The sequence below is a fragment of the Patagioenas fasciata genome, chromosome 9, assembly GCF_037038585.1.
Source record: "Patagioenas fasciata isolate bPatFas1 chromosome 9, bPatFas1.hap1, whole genome shotgun sequence".
Classification (NCBI taxonomy): Eukaryota; Metazoa; Chordata; class Aves; order Columbiformes; family Columbidae; genus Patagioenas; species Patagioenas fasciata.
The window spans coordinates 23,529,943-23,544,175 of NC_092528.1; the positions used below are offsets into that span (position 1 = coordinate 23,529,943).

Below are 14,233 nucleotides of genomic sequence, written 5' to 3' on the forward strand. Positions count from 1 at the left end.
CCCCCCTGCCCCTAATTCGAGCCCCACAGCCCTTAAGAAAAGAAGAGCGCTGCACCCACTGCGTCCTGGGTTTATTTACACTGCAACCTCTGTGGAGGCAGCAGGGAGGGGGGCTGAGCAGAGCCCCCAGGGCAGCCCACCCCAGGGAAGGGAAGGCAGCGAGGCAAGGGGGTACTGGCAGTGCGGGGACAGGAGCAGGGAGCAGGGCCCGGCAGAGCTGGGCTCTGGCTCCCCCGGCACTACAAACACAAGGCCCTGGGGAGGCCAGGCCAAGCTAGCCCTGGCTCCCAGGGGCTGGGGGAGGAGGCAGGGGTCACTTTTAGCAGCAAAGGCCTCGTTTCCCCCCAGGTCAGCAGAGGGGAGAGTGGCATGGGGTGCAGCCTGGACTAGTGTTTGGCCAGTTAAACGCAAAGAAAAAAAATAAAAGAAAGAAAAAGGCAGAGGGTAAAGCGAAGAAACACGGAGAACAGCTCCTCTCCTGCCCTCCAGAACATGGAGTTACACCAGGGGAGGTCGGCGTGCGACACCTCCTTCCCTCCTCTTGGCAGAGCAGCAGCTCCAGGCACAGCCTTTCCAGCGTGCCCAGTGCCAGGCACAGCCGCGGCCAATGGCAAAACCCCGGCCACGCACAGCACTGGGCTCCTGCTCCCTCGCTGTCCTTCCGCCCGGCCCCGGGAGGGGAGAGCAGTTCAGGTGGCAGTTTGATGGCACGGCTGACGGTCCATGCGGGCAACAGCGTCCTCAGCGCTCTGCCAGGCACAGTTGGGATGGATGCCGAGGTGGGTGAGCTTTGTGCTCCAGCCCCCAGCGCAGTCCAGCTCCTGCCTCCCTTATAGGAAACCCTCCTTGCGGAACTGCTCCTTCAGGATGTCTCTGTACTGGTCGAAGCCACCCTCGATGCGGGTCACGGTGGCGTTCTCGCACACCCACAGCTCCTGGCACACCAGGCGGATGAAGCGCTCATTGTGGGACACCAGAATTACACCCCCCTGCCAACACACAAGGAGGGGAAAAAAGGGAACTTAGCGGAGCACAACCCAGGGCCCAGCACTGGTGGCATGGGGACATTGGGATCCTGCACTGCTGTCTGTGCACAAAACTTCATGTTTCCATGTGCTCCTGGGAAAACTGAACAACATTTCACCAGTAGGGACCTAATCCCAGCCTTTCTTTCCTTCAGGGGACAAACAGATGATGTATGGAGGAAGCATGTGCAGCAGTAATGTACTTCGCCTTTCCTCTCGGAAGGCGAGTGCAGGGCTTGTTACTGGCTCTCCAGGTCTGTGACAACTGCAAGGATGGAGATTCCAGGTGGAGTCAATGACAGTGAAAAGGTGGCTGGGCAAGGCCCCAAGAAACCTCAGCTAAACTTTTGCTCAGGCAGTTTTCCTGTGAAAGAACTATAAAGCAGTGAGAAGCAGGTTGATCACAGCAGTATCTGGAGGCTGAGTCTTTGGAGATGGGCCATAAATAGTGCCTCAGGACGAAGCGAAAGGCCCCACAGCAGGGCTGAGTGCTGCATGCAGCACGTGAGAAGTTACAGGGTGTAGGTGACTGGTCAACATGGGGGACAAGGTGCTCTCCAGGCTGCTGCTGCCTCTCTCAGCCACTCTTAGCCAAAGCCAGCAAGTGAAACAAATCATCAGGATGAATGGCTAAGGCAGAAACACAACTGACTTCCCAACATCCGTCCTGAGGTACCATGTAACTTGAGCTGTAGGCTGCAGGAAGTGTTACAGTTTAGTGCTAGATTTATGTTATGGTTGGACGTGATGATCTCAAGGGTCTCTTCCAACCAAAATGATTCTATGATTCTATGAAAATGGAACATTTTGCCAAAGGAACCTTACCCGGAACTTATTCAGTGCCTTTGCCAGTGCCTCTACGGTCTCCATGTCCAGGTGATTCGTCGGCTCATCCAGGATGTAGAAGTTTGGACTGGAAAATAAGGCAGCTCTGAGCATGCACTGGAGCAGCTCTGGGCTGAATCCACACCCTGTCACACTGCAGTGACCGCCACCAGGCTGCTGCTTTAGTCATAGCCACAGCCACTGGCGTTTGCTGGGATCCAAGGCTGGTGTTGCCCAGCTCCAGGGACACCACTTATCCCTCTATGAGCCCAAATCAGCAGGAGAAAGTCACCTGTCTCCTTCACACAGTCCTCCCAAGGTGACAACCTCCCTCCCCACCCAAGTCCCAAGGATGAGGTTTTCTCAGGGCAGCAGGTCGCTGGACACCCACCTTCCTCCCAGTGAAGCAGGCTCCAGGGATGAAGCCATGCAAAAAATTAACAGTATCTCAGAGAAAATTACCAGGACATAGTCATCTGGGCAAAGGCTACGCGGCTCTTCTGTCCTCCCGACAAGCTGGCCACAGGACGCACGGCCAGCTCCCCCGAGACGCCATAGCTCCCCAGCTGGTGCCGGTACTCCTCCTCCGTCTTCCCTGCAGGAGCGTGTCACAACACAGCTGTGGCACCCGGTGTGACACAGGGCTCTCGGTGCCGCAGGCTCAGTGGGCACCGTGGCCAGGCAGTCTGTGCCAGGCCAGCACAGCGGGGGAGGAATTCAGCAGCTGCTGCCAGGTGATTCCCTAGCAAGCTGGGGGTTTGCCGGGAAAACCTGACTGACACAATCGGGACAGGGGCTGCAGGGCTGGTGACTGACTCCAAGTGACCCTGCCCCCAATTCCCTGTCACCATGTTATGAAATGTTAAGTGGAGAAGGGAGCCGGAGGTTTTGGCAGCTGGGAAAGGGGTGCCGGTGATCATTCTGTGGCCAGCAGGAAAGCAAGTCATCTGCCCCCAAAACCAGGCCACGGTGGAGCACCAGCCAGAGGTCTGCAGATACCTGGCTAGCCCTGCTTCTCATGGCTGTTTTCCTGAACTCGTGCTGGACTTGTGGAGTTAACCCAGAGCATGTGGTGTCCCTTAGGCACCAATGTGACAGAACCTTCTGCCCAGGGCCACAAAATATATTAATGCTGCTCCGTGTGTGGCAAAGGAGACCTCCATGGTCCAGAACCCCTGGGAGCTCCAAAACTCACCTGGGAACTTTCTTGCCAGCAACTCTACAGCGCTGATGTTCAGATCCAGTTGATCCACGTGGTGCTGGCTGAAATAACCGATCTTCAGGTTTCTGCAGAATGAGGAGAGATTGAGAGCTGGTACCAGGCCCTGAGACCACAGCACTCACAGCTGCAGCTACAGGGAAGAGGGAACTTGTGTGGATGTGCAGGACCCATCCCCATCTCTCAGGCAGCCCAGAAGGCCTCCAGCTGCACCATTCCTCCAAACCCCCCAGCCCTCCCTACCAGGTACCTGTGAGCATGTCTGATCCCTCTGACTGGCGCCAGCTCCCCCATTAAGATCTTTAGCATGGTCGACTTGCCAGCTCCGTTTTCCCCAACCTAAAGAAGCAGCAGCAGCATTGGAGAATGTGAAACCCATGAAGGTACTTCAGAGAGGGGAGCAGTGATGAGGGAATTTCAGCGCTCTCGGATGATTGCGCAGCAGAAAGGGCAGGATGAGAGTCTAACCAGTGACTCCAGCCACCTGGAAGCTGTGTTTGCATCACTGAGGAGCAGCACAGGCAGCAGTGCTAGAAGATGTTCCCTCCCAACCCTCAAGCTGCAGGATTACCTGGTCCCAGTCTCACTTGCAAGCACAGAGCATCTCTTTGCTGCCCCATCCCATGCAGCAGGAGCCCCCACTACACACTGCTGTTGCCATCTAACAGGGCATTACAGAGATGGACTCAGTCTCTTCTCAGGCACCCAGTGACAGCAAGAAGAGCAACAGGTAAAAATCACAAATTCTAACTGGTATTAGGAAAAATGTTCTGATGTTCCTCAAAATGAGGATGATCAAGTACTGCAAAGGGACATGCTCCCAGAGGAATGGGAGAAATAGTCCTTCCTGGAGATAACCAGAATTCAATGCCTGGCCTAACATTAAAGCTGGCCCTGCTTTGGGCAGGGACCTCCCAAGGTCCCTTGTAGCCACTGTTATTCTGCAATGCCACATACCACACAGATGCGAGACTCCAGGTCAGCAGAGATGGAGAGGGAACGAAAGATGTAGTGACTTGGGTCATAATAGAAGTCTACTTCATCTAGCTGTAGGATTGGGGGGGAAAACTTCTCAAAGCCATCGGGGAACCTGGGAAAGCAGGAAGAGGTAAGAGATGACCAGGAACTTCAGAGACTCTGCTCCCAGCCCCCTAGGACAACCTCTGCAACCACCCAGGTGGCAAGTGGGGCTCCCTACCATGCAGGGCCTCTGGGAAGGATGGTCACAAGAAGGGGACATGGATCTACAGCCTTGGCCCCAGGTGGGAACCCAGGCTGAACGCAGTGGCCTGTCTGGGCTCCCTGTCAGAGCAAGGCTGGCCTGCAGGAAGGGTTGGTTGTCCCAGATGGGACAGGACTTGGGAGGAGCTCACATCAGAAATGCAGCTAGATGCCCTCCAAGCAAGGGCTCAGGGGACACTTACTTCATGATCACCTCAGACTCCTTGTCCACAGGTTTCAGCTCTGGCCTGCAAGAAGAGCAGACACATAACCAAGGTGCCTTGCACTGGGGGTCTGTTCCCACTGCAGAAGCCCAGAGAGAGCCTTCAGCCCTGTGACACCTCATCCTAGCCAAAGCCTCTGGATCAGAGACCATCACCTAAAGCCCAAACCAGCCCCACCAGGCACCTTGGGAACCTCTGTTTCTTCCCACAAGCACTGCCCCTTCCCCACCTCCAGAGAGAAGCACTCACAGCTTCTCCAACAGCTTGAGCTTGCTCTGCACTTGGGATGCCCGGTTGGCATTGTAGCGAAAGCGGTCGATGAAAACCTGCAAGAGAAATAAGCATCAGAGAGCCCCAGGTCCCCTTCGGCCCCAGACACCCCACGCTGCTGCCAAACCTCTGCAACAATACAGCCGCATCCATGGGTCTGGAAGCATGAAGAAAGGGACAAGGCTTGGGAGAAGAGAGTGCCTGCACTATCGGCTTCTCCCAGTACCTGGATGTGCTCCCGGTACTGCTGCTGGGCTTCGTACTCTCGCTGCTGGTTCTTCAGCCGCTCCTCCTTGATCTTCATGAAGTTCTCGAAGTCCCCGCGGTACGTGTCCAGCCGCTGCGAGTGCAGGTGGATGATGTCCGTGGCCACCGCGTTCAGGAAGTTCCTGTCGTGGGACACCACGAGGATGGTCGACTGCCAGGTCTGGAGGGGACAGTGAGAGGGCGGCCTGAGCATCATCCAGCCGGAGCGCAGGGCTTGGTCCCACCGCCCAGCCAGGTGAAATATCAGCCTGGAGGAGACCTCCATCCCTCACCCTCACTCTGGCTCGGGGCCTCCCACCACCCCCTACCTGCAGGTATGTTTCCAGCCACAGAATGGCCCTCACATCCAGCATGTTGGTTGGCTCTGAAGGAAAGAGGCACTGAGATCAGGAGGGATGGGCATGGCTGGGTTATGCTTTTTTACACAGTAACAGTTAATGATCAGTGGAGGAAGAGACCCTGCAGGGGGACCTTACCCCCCAGCTCAGGAGACTCACGCGTTTTGGCTGTGACAGGGTGTGGACACAAGGGCTGAGGCTCAGCCAGAGACACTCCCCCCACTCCATACCAGTACACAGACCCTGACGCCCAGCAGCAGCATCTCACCCAGACCCCCACCCAAGGTGGGCACCTCCCCAGGGAGCCAGCCCAGCCCCAGGGTCACCCCCTGTGGTGAAGTGACTCCCCCAGCACGGGCTGGCAGACAGGGCCCATCACGGGGACAGGTGAGGGAAAGGGACATGCTTGGGGCACAGTGACATGTGGATCCCCCAGCTGGGGCATGGGGCAGAGCTCTGCCGTGCCCAAGCAGACTTCCCCGCGGCACCGCCAGCTCTGCCTGCCGTGCCAGGGGGCACCGGCAGCCCAGCCCCGTCACACTAGGCTATTTTGAGCAGGCAGCTAAAGGACACAGCGGGTTCCCAACCCCAGCAAGGGCACGGGCAGGCCCAGCAGCGGAGCCGGAGGGAACTCACAGTATCGACTTACCATCCAGTAGAAGGAGATCTGGCCTAAGAAAAAACAGACATGGGTATTAGAAGCAAAAAGAGTACAGGATCAGTGCAGAGCATGTTCACCGCACACATGGAGCTGCGATGCCTCCAGTGCTCCTTGCCCTGAGAGCCCGAGTCGAGGGGACTGCCAGGCAGCACCCCTGCGCCTCGCAGCAGGGACAGCAAGGAGGGTTTAGCCCCGCAGCGCCAAGGCCTGGACACCAACCTGGCAAACAGGGCTCTGGCTAAGGCCAGTCTCATTCTCCAGCCTCCAGAAAACTCTCTGAGGAGAGAAGAGGTTGCAGAGAGGGATTAGAGAACAACTCTGGGCTTGCCCACCTGCCAGGCTCCCTGCTCCCCTGCAGCCTTTTCGGCTCTGCTGTCACCCAGAGACAGCTTGTCCCTGCAGGGACCTTGGGCACAGCACACGATCCATAGCCGAGCAGGTAGGTGGCTTGGCACCAGGGCAGGAGAGCACATTGGAAGGGCAGGACCAGACCCTCACCCTCCCACAGGGCTCCCCTCCCTCCCGGTCACAGCCGTGCCTGGGCGCTCGCTCCACAGCCTCTCCCCAGACCCATTTCTGTCTCACTGCCCAGAAGCCAGTGACTTACTTGGTTGTCTGTTGCTGCATCTTTGCATTAAAGCCCAGGCCAGCGAGAATGACGGATGCCCTGGGGAAAAGGGGAGAGAGCTAGAGCCCAGCTACCGAGTCCAGCCGCAGAGCACAGCCTGAGGTCCTGGACCCATGGTGCAAGGTTTAGGGACACTCTGGCACAGAAAAATTTCCCTCCACGCTCAAGAGCTTGGCTGGGAAATGCAGCCCAACAGGGCACAGCACCCACATGAAGTCCCAGTAGATTTGCAAGAAGCTTTCAGCTCTTTGGGCAAGAAGACAGTCAGTACCACCAACATCCCAGAAAAGTTCCTCAGACCACCAGGAACCTGAGAAGGTCTGAGAGGAGCAGCAGCAACAATACAAGCCATTCAGGACAAAAATAATCCCTCCAGCTTCGAGGAAAAGCAAGAAGTGAAACAGAAGAAGAGACAAGAAGAGCAGTAGGGAGAGCCCCCTGTACCCACATGCTGGATCCCAGGGCCACAGCATCACCCTTACATGTCCCATGCCCCAAACCACTGCCCAGCTCTGGCCATGCCAACAGACAGCAGCGCCCATGGGACTGTCTCACCTTGCTGGAGCCTTGTCTGCCTCAATCTCCTCCAGCTTTGCGTAGATCTCTGTTAGCCTGGCACCTTCTGTCCCTTCTCCCCTGGGGCAGGATAAAGAGGAGTGTGTGGGATTGACCAGGGTCAGGGTTTGAGCGCTGGGAGAGACTGATCTCCCCAACCAGGACTAAGGTGGGCAAGATGCAGCCCAGCCCTGCCAAAGTCCCTCATTTGAAGCGGGAGACCTCAGAATGAGCCCTTGTGGTCAAGAGGCCATAGAAGGGCTGGAAACTCAGTGGCAACTTCTCACCTGCCAGCATTAATCTTGGCCGTCAGGTCCCTCTCCTCCCGCAGCAGGCTCTCACGCGTGGTGTCGCACTCCAGCACACTCTGCAGCGCCGGCGTCTCGTCCCCCGCCACCTCCTGTTCCACGTGGAGGATGCTGATGTGTGAGGGGATGCGCAGGCTCCGGCTGGCGATCATCTTCAGCAGCGTGGTCTTGCCCAGCCCGTTCCTGCCCACCAGCCCGTAGCGCCGTCCAAATGCCAGGTTCAGGTCTGCTCCTGCCAGCAGGACACTGAAGCCAGAGAACAGGCAGGTACTGGGTCAGGCTGCCCCACAGAGCGGGAGATAACCGGCAGCCGCCTGTCCCCAGCATATTTCAGGCTGTGCTGGAGCCAAGCAACCATCACAGACTTCTCCTGCCCAAAGCCAACAGGGTCAGGTGCCCACCTTGCTTTCTGACCTTTCCCACACCCTTTATAATTTCTCAACCACCCTTTGATCTGGTCTTAATCTCCCATGGTCCGAAACCCCAGTCAGGATCTGCCCCACCTCCCCACCTGCACTCACCGCTCACCGAAGGACACATCGAAGTTCTCAATGCGCACATCATATGACTTGTTCTTGCCTGATGACTCCATGCGAGTCTCCTTCTTGCTGGCAGCTTGGCTGGCAGACGCCTCCTCAAGGACGCTGCGGGCAGACAGATGGCAGAGAAGAGGGCTCAGCGAGAAAGCTCTGGGACAGCCAGATCCCAGCCACGTTCAGCAGAATGGGCTGGGGATGTTCGAGGTGCCCTCCACACTCACAGAGGGCCAGACGTCTTCAGGGAATCCCGCTCCATCCTCTTGTCCTGCTTGGCTTTCAGCCTGGCTTCCGCCTTCTCCAGTTTCTTGGCATTCACCATCTGGGGAACAAACCAGAGTGCAAAAATGAGAGAGGATCTTCAGCAAAAGCCTCAGAAGCTCAGCTCCAGGAGAAAAGAGATCACTCAACCCCTTGTGCCTGGAAAGAGGGGAGGGAGGGCAGGAGGAAGGTAGGACAGGGGATCTGGGACAGATCCAAACACATTTTGAGGGAGCTAATCAGGCCAGAAAGACACTCCAGGATTGAAGTCCTCAATCAGCTGCTCATACACAACAGTCCTGCCTCGGCAAGGCAAAGGGTTTGGCTGCCCCGAACGTACAGCCGGTTTCTGCAGTTCCTGGGACCTGGGCCAGCCAAGTCACCCCACCGGCAGCAGCGTGCTGCGCCAGTGCCCCCTTCACGCCACTCTCGACCTGCACCAGCGCTTCTCTCCCCAACAACTTGAACTTTAGCCAGTTTGGAACAAACTCAGCTTATGCAGTGGATCAATCACAAGAGACAAAAAGTATTTAATTAAACCTGAAGACAAGAAGGAGCCAAGTATTTTAACCTGGCCTCTAGTCTTGGCCAGGCTCTCAGCCTACTCCAGCTTATTCCTGCATCAAGTTAAATATTTGTGGCTGACCAAGAACACTCCTAGATATTTCCAGGCAACTCTGCAGCCACCGGAGCACGTTACAGACCTGCATGCTAGACCGAGGAGTGTCTTGTTACTGGAGCTGTGACCCCGTACCTACAGACAGATTGAGTCACCCTGTAAACTACGCCGAGCTCCCTGAATCTGCCATTAAGACATGTCCTCCAGAACCTGGGAGACCTCCCGAGGCCTTCTCTGAATCTTCTCCAATTTTTCTGAAGATCCGTTTCTGAGTTGCGGACACGAGAGACAGAGAGTGAACCCAGCAGCAACAACTCCAGTGCCAAAACCAGCAACAGCTGCCAGTTCTCACTAAGACTCCCATTCAGACAGCCAGGGATCACATTAGGTCTCCGCCTCCAAGCGAGGGGTTCTCATCTTCAACACATTATCCCAGTAAGGGAGAGTTCTATAGGAGACCAGCCTGGCAGAGACACCACCCATGCTGTACAGATACCACTGTCCTTGCTTTGCAGATGCACAACCGCACCTCACCCCCACTGAAACTTTGGCACATCCAAGGCAGAGGGCAAGCTGGGTCACTCCTGAGCAGCCTTGCATTTCATCAGTAGAGACGTTCCAGTTTCCTCCGGGTCACAGAGCATAACTGCTTCCAAACTTCCCTGCTCCTGCTCTTATTCATCAAACCACGACAACCCACAGCCCTTTCCTAAAGCTGGGCTTACAGCCTCCCTGCAGCAGCTCTCTGGAAAACAGCTGCTCCCTGCGAACTCCCCACCGGTAACATCCCAACATCTGACCGTCTGTCAGGATTTTCTCTCTCACTGGATACAGCAGGAGGTACAGCCTGTTTTCTCAGTCAAAGGCCTTGCTGTGGAAGCCAAAGGTCCTGGTTGAAGTCAGAGAAGCTGCACTCTGAGCACTACCACTGCATCAACCACACTCTGAAGCTCATTAAGAAATACAGCAGAATAGATCTTGTCAAATTAACAAGCTGTTAACTCCTGTTGAGCCTCTTTACCAGACCAAGGTTCGCAGCTCCCCAAATCGCAGCAAACCTGACAGGGAGGAGCAGTACCCTCTGCAGTACCCATCCCAGCTGCTCCCTGGGGACGAGGTGACCAGAGCAGGACAGGGCACCTGCAGCCCCACCTGTCAGTTGCTGCCACCAGCTCTGCCAGCTTACGGAGGAGGGCACGGCCCGCACTTACCGAGGTCTGGCCTCTCTTCAGCAGCAGCCCCGGCAGCAGGTCCACGCTGGTGTCTGCTGCAACAAGAGGGTTGGCTTGGTGAGCACGTGCTCCAGGAAGGCTCCACAAACCGCTGCCTTAACAGCTGCTCACGACTGCCCAGGCACGACTGTCCCTGTCCAACAGGACCAGGGGACCAAAGGTGGCTCCTCTCCTTCCCCACCAGCTCACTGGGTGCTGCTGGGTGCGCGGAAAGCAGGGTGCGTTGGGGAGGGAGGGGCAAAGGCGCACGGGGATGGGCTGAACCGCTCCTCAAGGTCAGGTGAGCGCTCAGCGTCCTGACCCCGTGGCCAGTGCCACGATGATGGTGACACGTGGTGGTGACATGAGTGGCGGGGGGTCCCCTGGGCACCACTCACCGTATCCATCAGTGATCTGGGAGAGCTGGATGGGGGCATCCAGCAGCACCTGGCTGCAGCGCTGGGCCCGGGCCTCGTCCCTGGGGAGAGGAGGAGGAGGGTGAGGAGAAGAAAGGTGAGGAGGAGAAAGGAGGAAGGTGAGGAGGAGGAAGGTGAGGAGGGGGCACGGGGCCGGGGGTCTCACAGCTGCAGGGTGCTGAAGAGGCGTTGGCAGATGTCCCGGATGGCGCCATCGTCCTTGGTGTCCTGCGACACCTCCCGCAGCAGCTCCCCCACCGCCTCCACCAGCTCGTCCACCGACTCGAAGTCGGCGCCGCTGCCGTGCAGGATCCCTGCGGGCACACGCCGCTGCACACCCGCTGTCGCGACGGGCGGGCCGCCTGTCGCGACACGGCCGGCAGGTGGTACCCGCACCCCGCTCCCCCGCCGCCCCTCCGCGGCCGCCTGTCGCGACAGCGGGGAGGGTGTCGCGACACGCGGCGGGGCGGGAGGCCGAGCCGCGAGGCAGGCGGGCGCCGCTCACCCGTCAAGTAAGCGAACACCTCGCCGTCCAGGTCCGGGAACTCGCTGCGGAGGATGTCGGCGCAGGACGCCATAGCGGGGGCAGAGCGGGACCGGGCGCGGCCCCGGTGCCGCCGCCGCACGGAGCCCGGCTCGGCGGCGGAGGCGGAAGGGACGGCGAGGCCGCGGGGGCTGCCGGGAAGGAGGCGGGCGGCCGCCATGCGCGCGGGGGCCGCTGGGGAGCGGAGTCCGGGGCGGAGCGGGGGCGCTGCCACGTGCAGCCGGTACCGGAACCGGAACCGGGGCTGTAGCCCCCGAGCCCCGCGGCCTCACCCGCCGAACAGGCGGAGCTCGCAGCCCCTGCTGGGCCTCTCTGCAAAGAGCGAGGTTTGGTGTGTGTTGGGTTTTGTTTATTTGGTTTGCTTCTCTGTTACAAAAGTCAAACGAGTGTCAGCTCTCCCGCCGCAGGCACCGGACTGCGGTTTGTTCTGTTTGAGTGCATGCGGAACAAGCAACCAGGGGCTCAGCACCCCAGGCCAGGCCGGTCACAGCTGCTTGTCCCTTCAGGCACAGGCCTGGGACGCTCCTGTCCCCTGCCCAAAAAAGCCAAGTGGAAAACTACTCTTTTTTTCAGCTGTTCATGAGGAAAAGACAAAAAAGTTCACATAGGCAGAGAAGCCAGGATCACAGGGGGCGAGATGTCAGTTGAGCCCAGCCGCAGGTTTTGGTAAGCCAGCCCTTGGGGGAAAAGCTCTGAGCACCCCCCTTCCCCAGGGAGCTGCAGCAGTGGAAGCAGCAGCTGGAATCCAGGAGCAAAAGCATCACTTGTTCTTTTCACTTAGAACAGTTTGGGTTGGAAGGGACCTTCCAAGGTCATCCAGTCCAACCCCCTGCAATGAGCAGGGACATCTTCAACCAGATGAGGTTGCTCAGAGCCCTGACCTACCAAGCCCCAGGCAGCCCAGGGCTGGAGAAGCAAGGAAAGCCCCAGGACGGTGTGGCACAGGCCCCGGCTCTCACACCACACATCCCAAAGAGCAGCACAAGCAGCCTTCTCCGTTCTACATACTTTATTAGATTCAGAGCTGGACAAATCACAAAGTGTACAAAATGGAGACCACACTATCAGAAGCAGGACTGTGGGTAGCAGCAGCATTCCTATGGCCCAGAAGCATTTTAAGAAGTGTGGAGAGGGCAGGCTGGGGCAGGGAGCTCCTGCTGCCAACTGCATTTGAGATTCCCCGAGGACAAACCCCATTCACATCCTGACAGAGCTCAGCTGACCCGCGCTCCCTGGGACAGAGGGGTCACATTTCCAATTTGTTTGGAAAGGACAGACTGGCTCAAACCAGCAGTGGGTGGGGGTAAGTGCTCTGAGGACCTGCAATGCTGTGCCACCCACACACACACCAGCAAGAGTCTAAACCCTCATCTTTTTTGGTCACAAACCTTCCCACGGCAGGACTCTATACTGACGACTTTGCAAGAAATATAAGGTGGTGGTGGTGAGATGCAGTGAGCCCCACCATCTCTTCTGGTGGAGGCCCAAACTCACCACCCCAGGCATCTCAGACTGGCCAGCAACATCTACCACAACAGCAATAGCTAGTACAGAAGCCAGGGTAACTTCAACTCAGATTTGTCCAGTCTATGTTTAGGTCTATTCTACGAGTACATATGCACAAGAACTTCAAAAATACTAGGATATGATGCAAGTAGTGAGACACCAACAGAAGAGCAGTTTAATGACGGACGTTCCCTAGAAAGATCACGAAAGGATGGGAGTTAGACTGGCCCTTCCCCACCCTGGGACGGGGAGCAGGACGCTGACTGGGCCCCTGCGCACATCCGGGTTCTGAACTGCAGCTGCAGCGGGGGTGGTAACCGAGCGCAGGCAGGCAAGTCCGCTCCCGAGGTGAGCCACAGGGTCTCTTGATCCGCGTAGAGGGGCCAGGCAGATGTTTTCTCTGAATGTACTTGAAGACTGAGGAGAGGCGGAGGATGGCTTGGAGAAGAGGGAGCCTGCCAGCCTGCTGGGGCTAGCATCTGGTCTCGTAGATCCCGCTCCTGCCGATGTACCTCACCCATTTGATCACATCGTGGTCACTGTAGTTCAGCTTTGGCTCAAAGACTTTCAGGTAGCGGACCTTCAGCCCAGAGGGGGCAAACGGGACCTATTGAGAAAGAGAAGGGCAACGGAGAGCATTGGAACAGGGGGGTAAGGTGCTCTCCACACACACGAGTCAGAGGACCCCTTGTCTACACATCTAGAAAGGTACACCAGGGGCCACTGTTCCCTTCCCAATTCCCTCCATGCATGGTGACAAGAGTAGTGACCTTAAGGACAATTTTCTTCCATTAGTTCTGCTACCTGGCAGGCCTTGTGTTTGGTAGTCACACAGAAGCTTGGGACAAGGAACACTCAAACCTGTGCAGTTCCCCAAGGGCAGAAGGGACTGAAAAAGCTTCTCTAAGAAATTGGCTGCACCCTGGAAGGCAGACAGGGACTCACCTCAAAATTCATGGAGATCGGGGGCCGAGCCCACTTCTTCTTGTCATTAGTGGGCAGCAGCTCAATCTCCGCACTGATCTGGGATTCCTTCATTCCAGCCATACGTTTTATCCTGTCAGAGAAAGCCCAGACGTGAGGAGGTGCCCGAGTTTACTCTCCCCTCCACTACATGTGCCCAGGGCAGACAGGAGCACTGAGCAGACTCTCCCTCCCCAAGCCCTGCCCTTGCAGCACCCCAAATCTGACACGCTCACTTACTTCCAGACAATGGCGTTCTCACTGGCCTTGTACTTCGCCTTCCCTTTCATACAGATGACTTGCACTCCACTGGTATTGAGGGGCGTTGGGATCCGGACCTGGACAGCAGAGTCTGGTGAGCAGGGGCAAGGAGGCTGCAGCCCAGGCACTCCGTGCAGTCTCAGGGAAGACCAGCTCCTCCCCACAGAGCACAGCTGCCATCCTGGGCCCCTGGGACTTTCCCATTGCAGGGCTCAGAGAATATCAGCTACCACAAGGCATCCTAGGCTAGCTCTCTGGTTTCTTACTTTGCAGCAAAGGCTCAAACACATTTTTCAGAATACACAGCAACCAGTGAGGAACAAGGCAGAGCTCCCCAGTTCAGACTGCAGATGTTGAGCAGGAAACCTGGCCAGC

General features: G+C 57.3%; 2 protein-coding genes across 4 annotated transcripts in view; both read right to left on the reverse strand.

Moving 5' to 3' along the window:
* Positions 1-54: 54 nt before the first annotated feature.
* ABCF3 (ATP binding cassette subfamily F member 3) lies at positions 55-11,233 on the reverse strand. Of its 2 annotated transcripts, none has more exons than XM_065845021.2 (21): positions 11,090-11,233; positions 10,751-10,898; positions 10,567-10,646; positions 10,169-10,221; positions 8,302-8,399; positions 8,063-8,185; positions 7,521-7,787; positions 7,234-7,314; positions 6,658-6,717; positions 6,270-6,326; positions 6,039-6,061; positions 5,360-5,415; positions 5,011-5,211; positions 4,764-4,840; positions 4,494-4,538; positions 4,027-4,159; positions 3,320-3,408; positions 3,046-3,137; positions 2,313-2,445; positions 1,851-1,938; positions 55-989 (listed from the first exon to the last, which is right to left on the reverse strand). In XM_065845021.2, exons 1-21 carry the CDS (start codon positions 11,160-11,162, stop codon positions 831-833), a joined length of 2,136 nt encoding a protein of 711 aa, XP_065701093.1. In that variant the 5' UTR covers positions 11,163-11,233; the 3' UTR covers positions 55-830. The 2 variants fall into 2 exon arrangements, with proteins under 2 accessions (XP_065701093.1, XP_065701092.1); XM_065845020.2 differs by having other exon boundaries at positions 10,169-10,224.
* An 886-nt stretch (positions 11,234-12,119) lies between these two features.
* Positions 12,120-14,233, reverse strand: part of AP2M1 (adaptor related protein complex 2 subunit mu 1) — a 28,207-nt gene continuing 26,093 nt past the window's right edge. For both annotated transcript variants that reach the window (XM_065844525.2, XM_065844526.2), the window contains 3 exons: positions 13,838-13,935; positions 13,580-13,691; positions 12,120-13,241 (listed from right to left, as the gene is read on the reverse strand). In XM_065844525.2, coding sequence (XP_065700597.1) covers positions 13,107-13,241; positions 13,580-13,691; positions 13,838-13,935 — 345 coding nt within the window. In that variant the 3' untranslated portion in view covers positions 12,120-13,106. The remainder of the gene's footprint in view (positions 13,242-13,579; positions 13,692-13,837; positions 13,936-14,233) is intronic.

Coding starts and splice junctions, on each gene's coding strand:
- ABCF3 (XM_065845020.2), bottom strand. CDS start 11,162: ATGGCGTCCTGCGCCGACATCCTCCGCAGCGAGTTCCCGGACCTGGAC. Junction 8,400..10,168: donor TGAAGAGAGGCCAGACCTCG/GTAAGTGCGGGC, acceptor TTTGTTCCCCAG/ATGGTGAATGCCAAGAAACT. Junction 2,446..3,045: donor GCTGGCAAGAAAGTTCCCAG/GTGAGTTTTGGA, acceptor ACGCTCCTGCAG/GGAAGACGGAGGAGGAGTAC.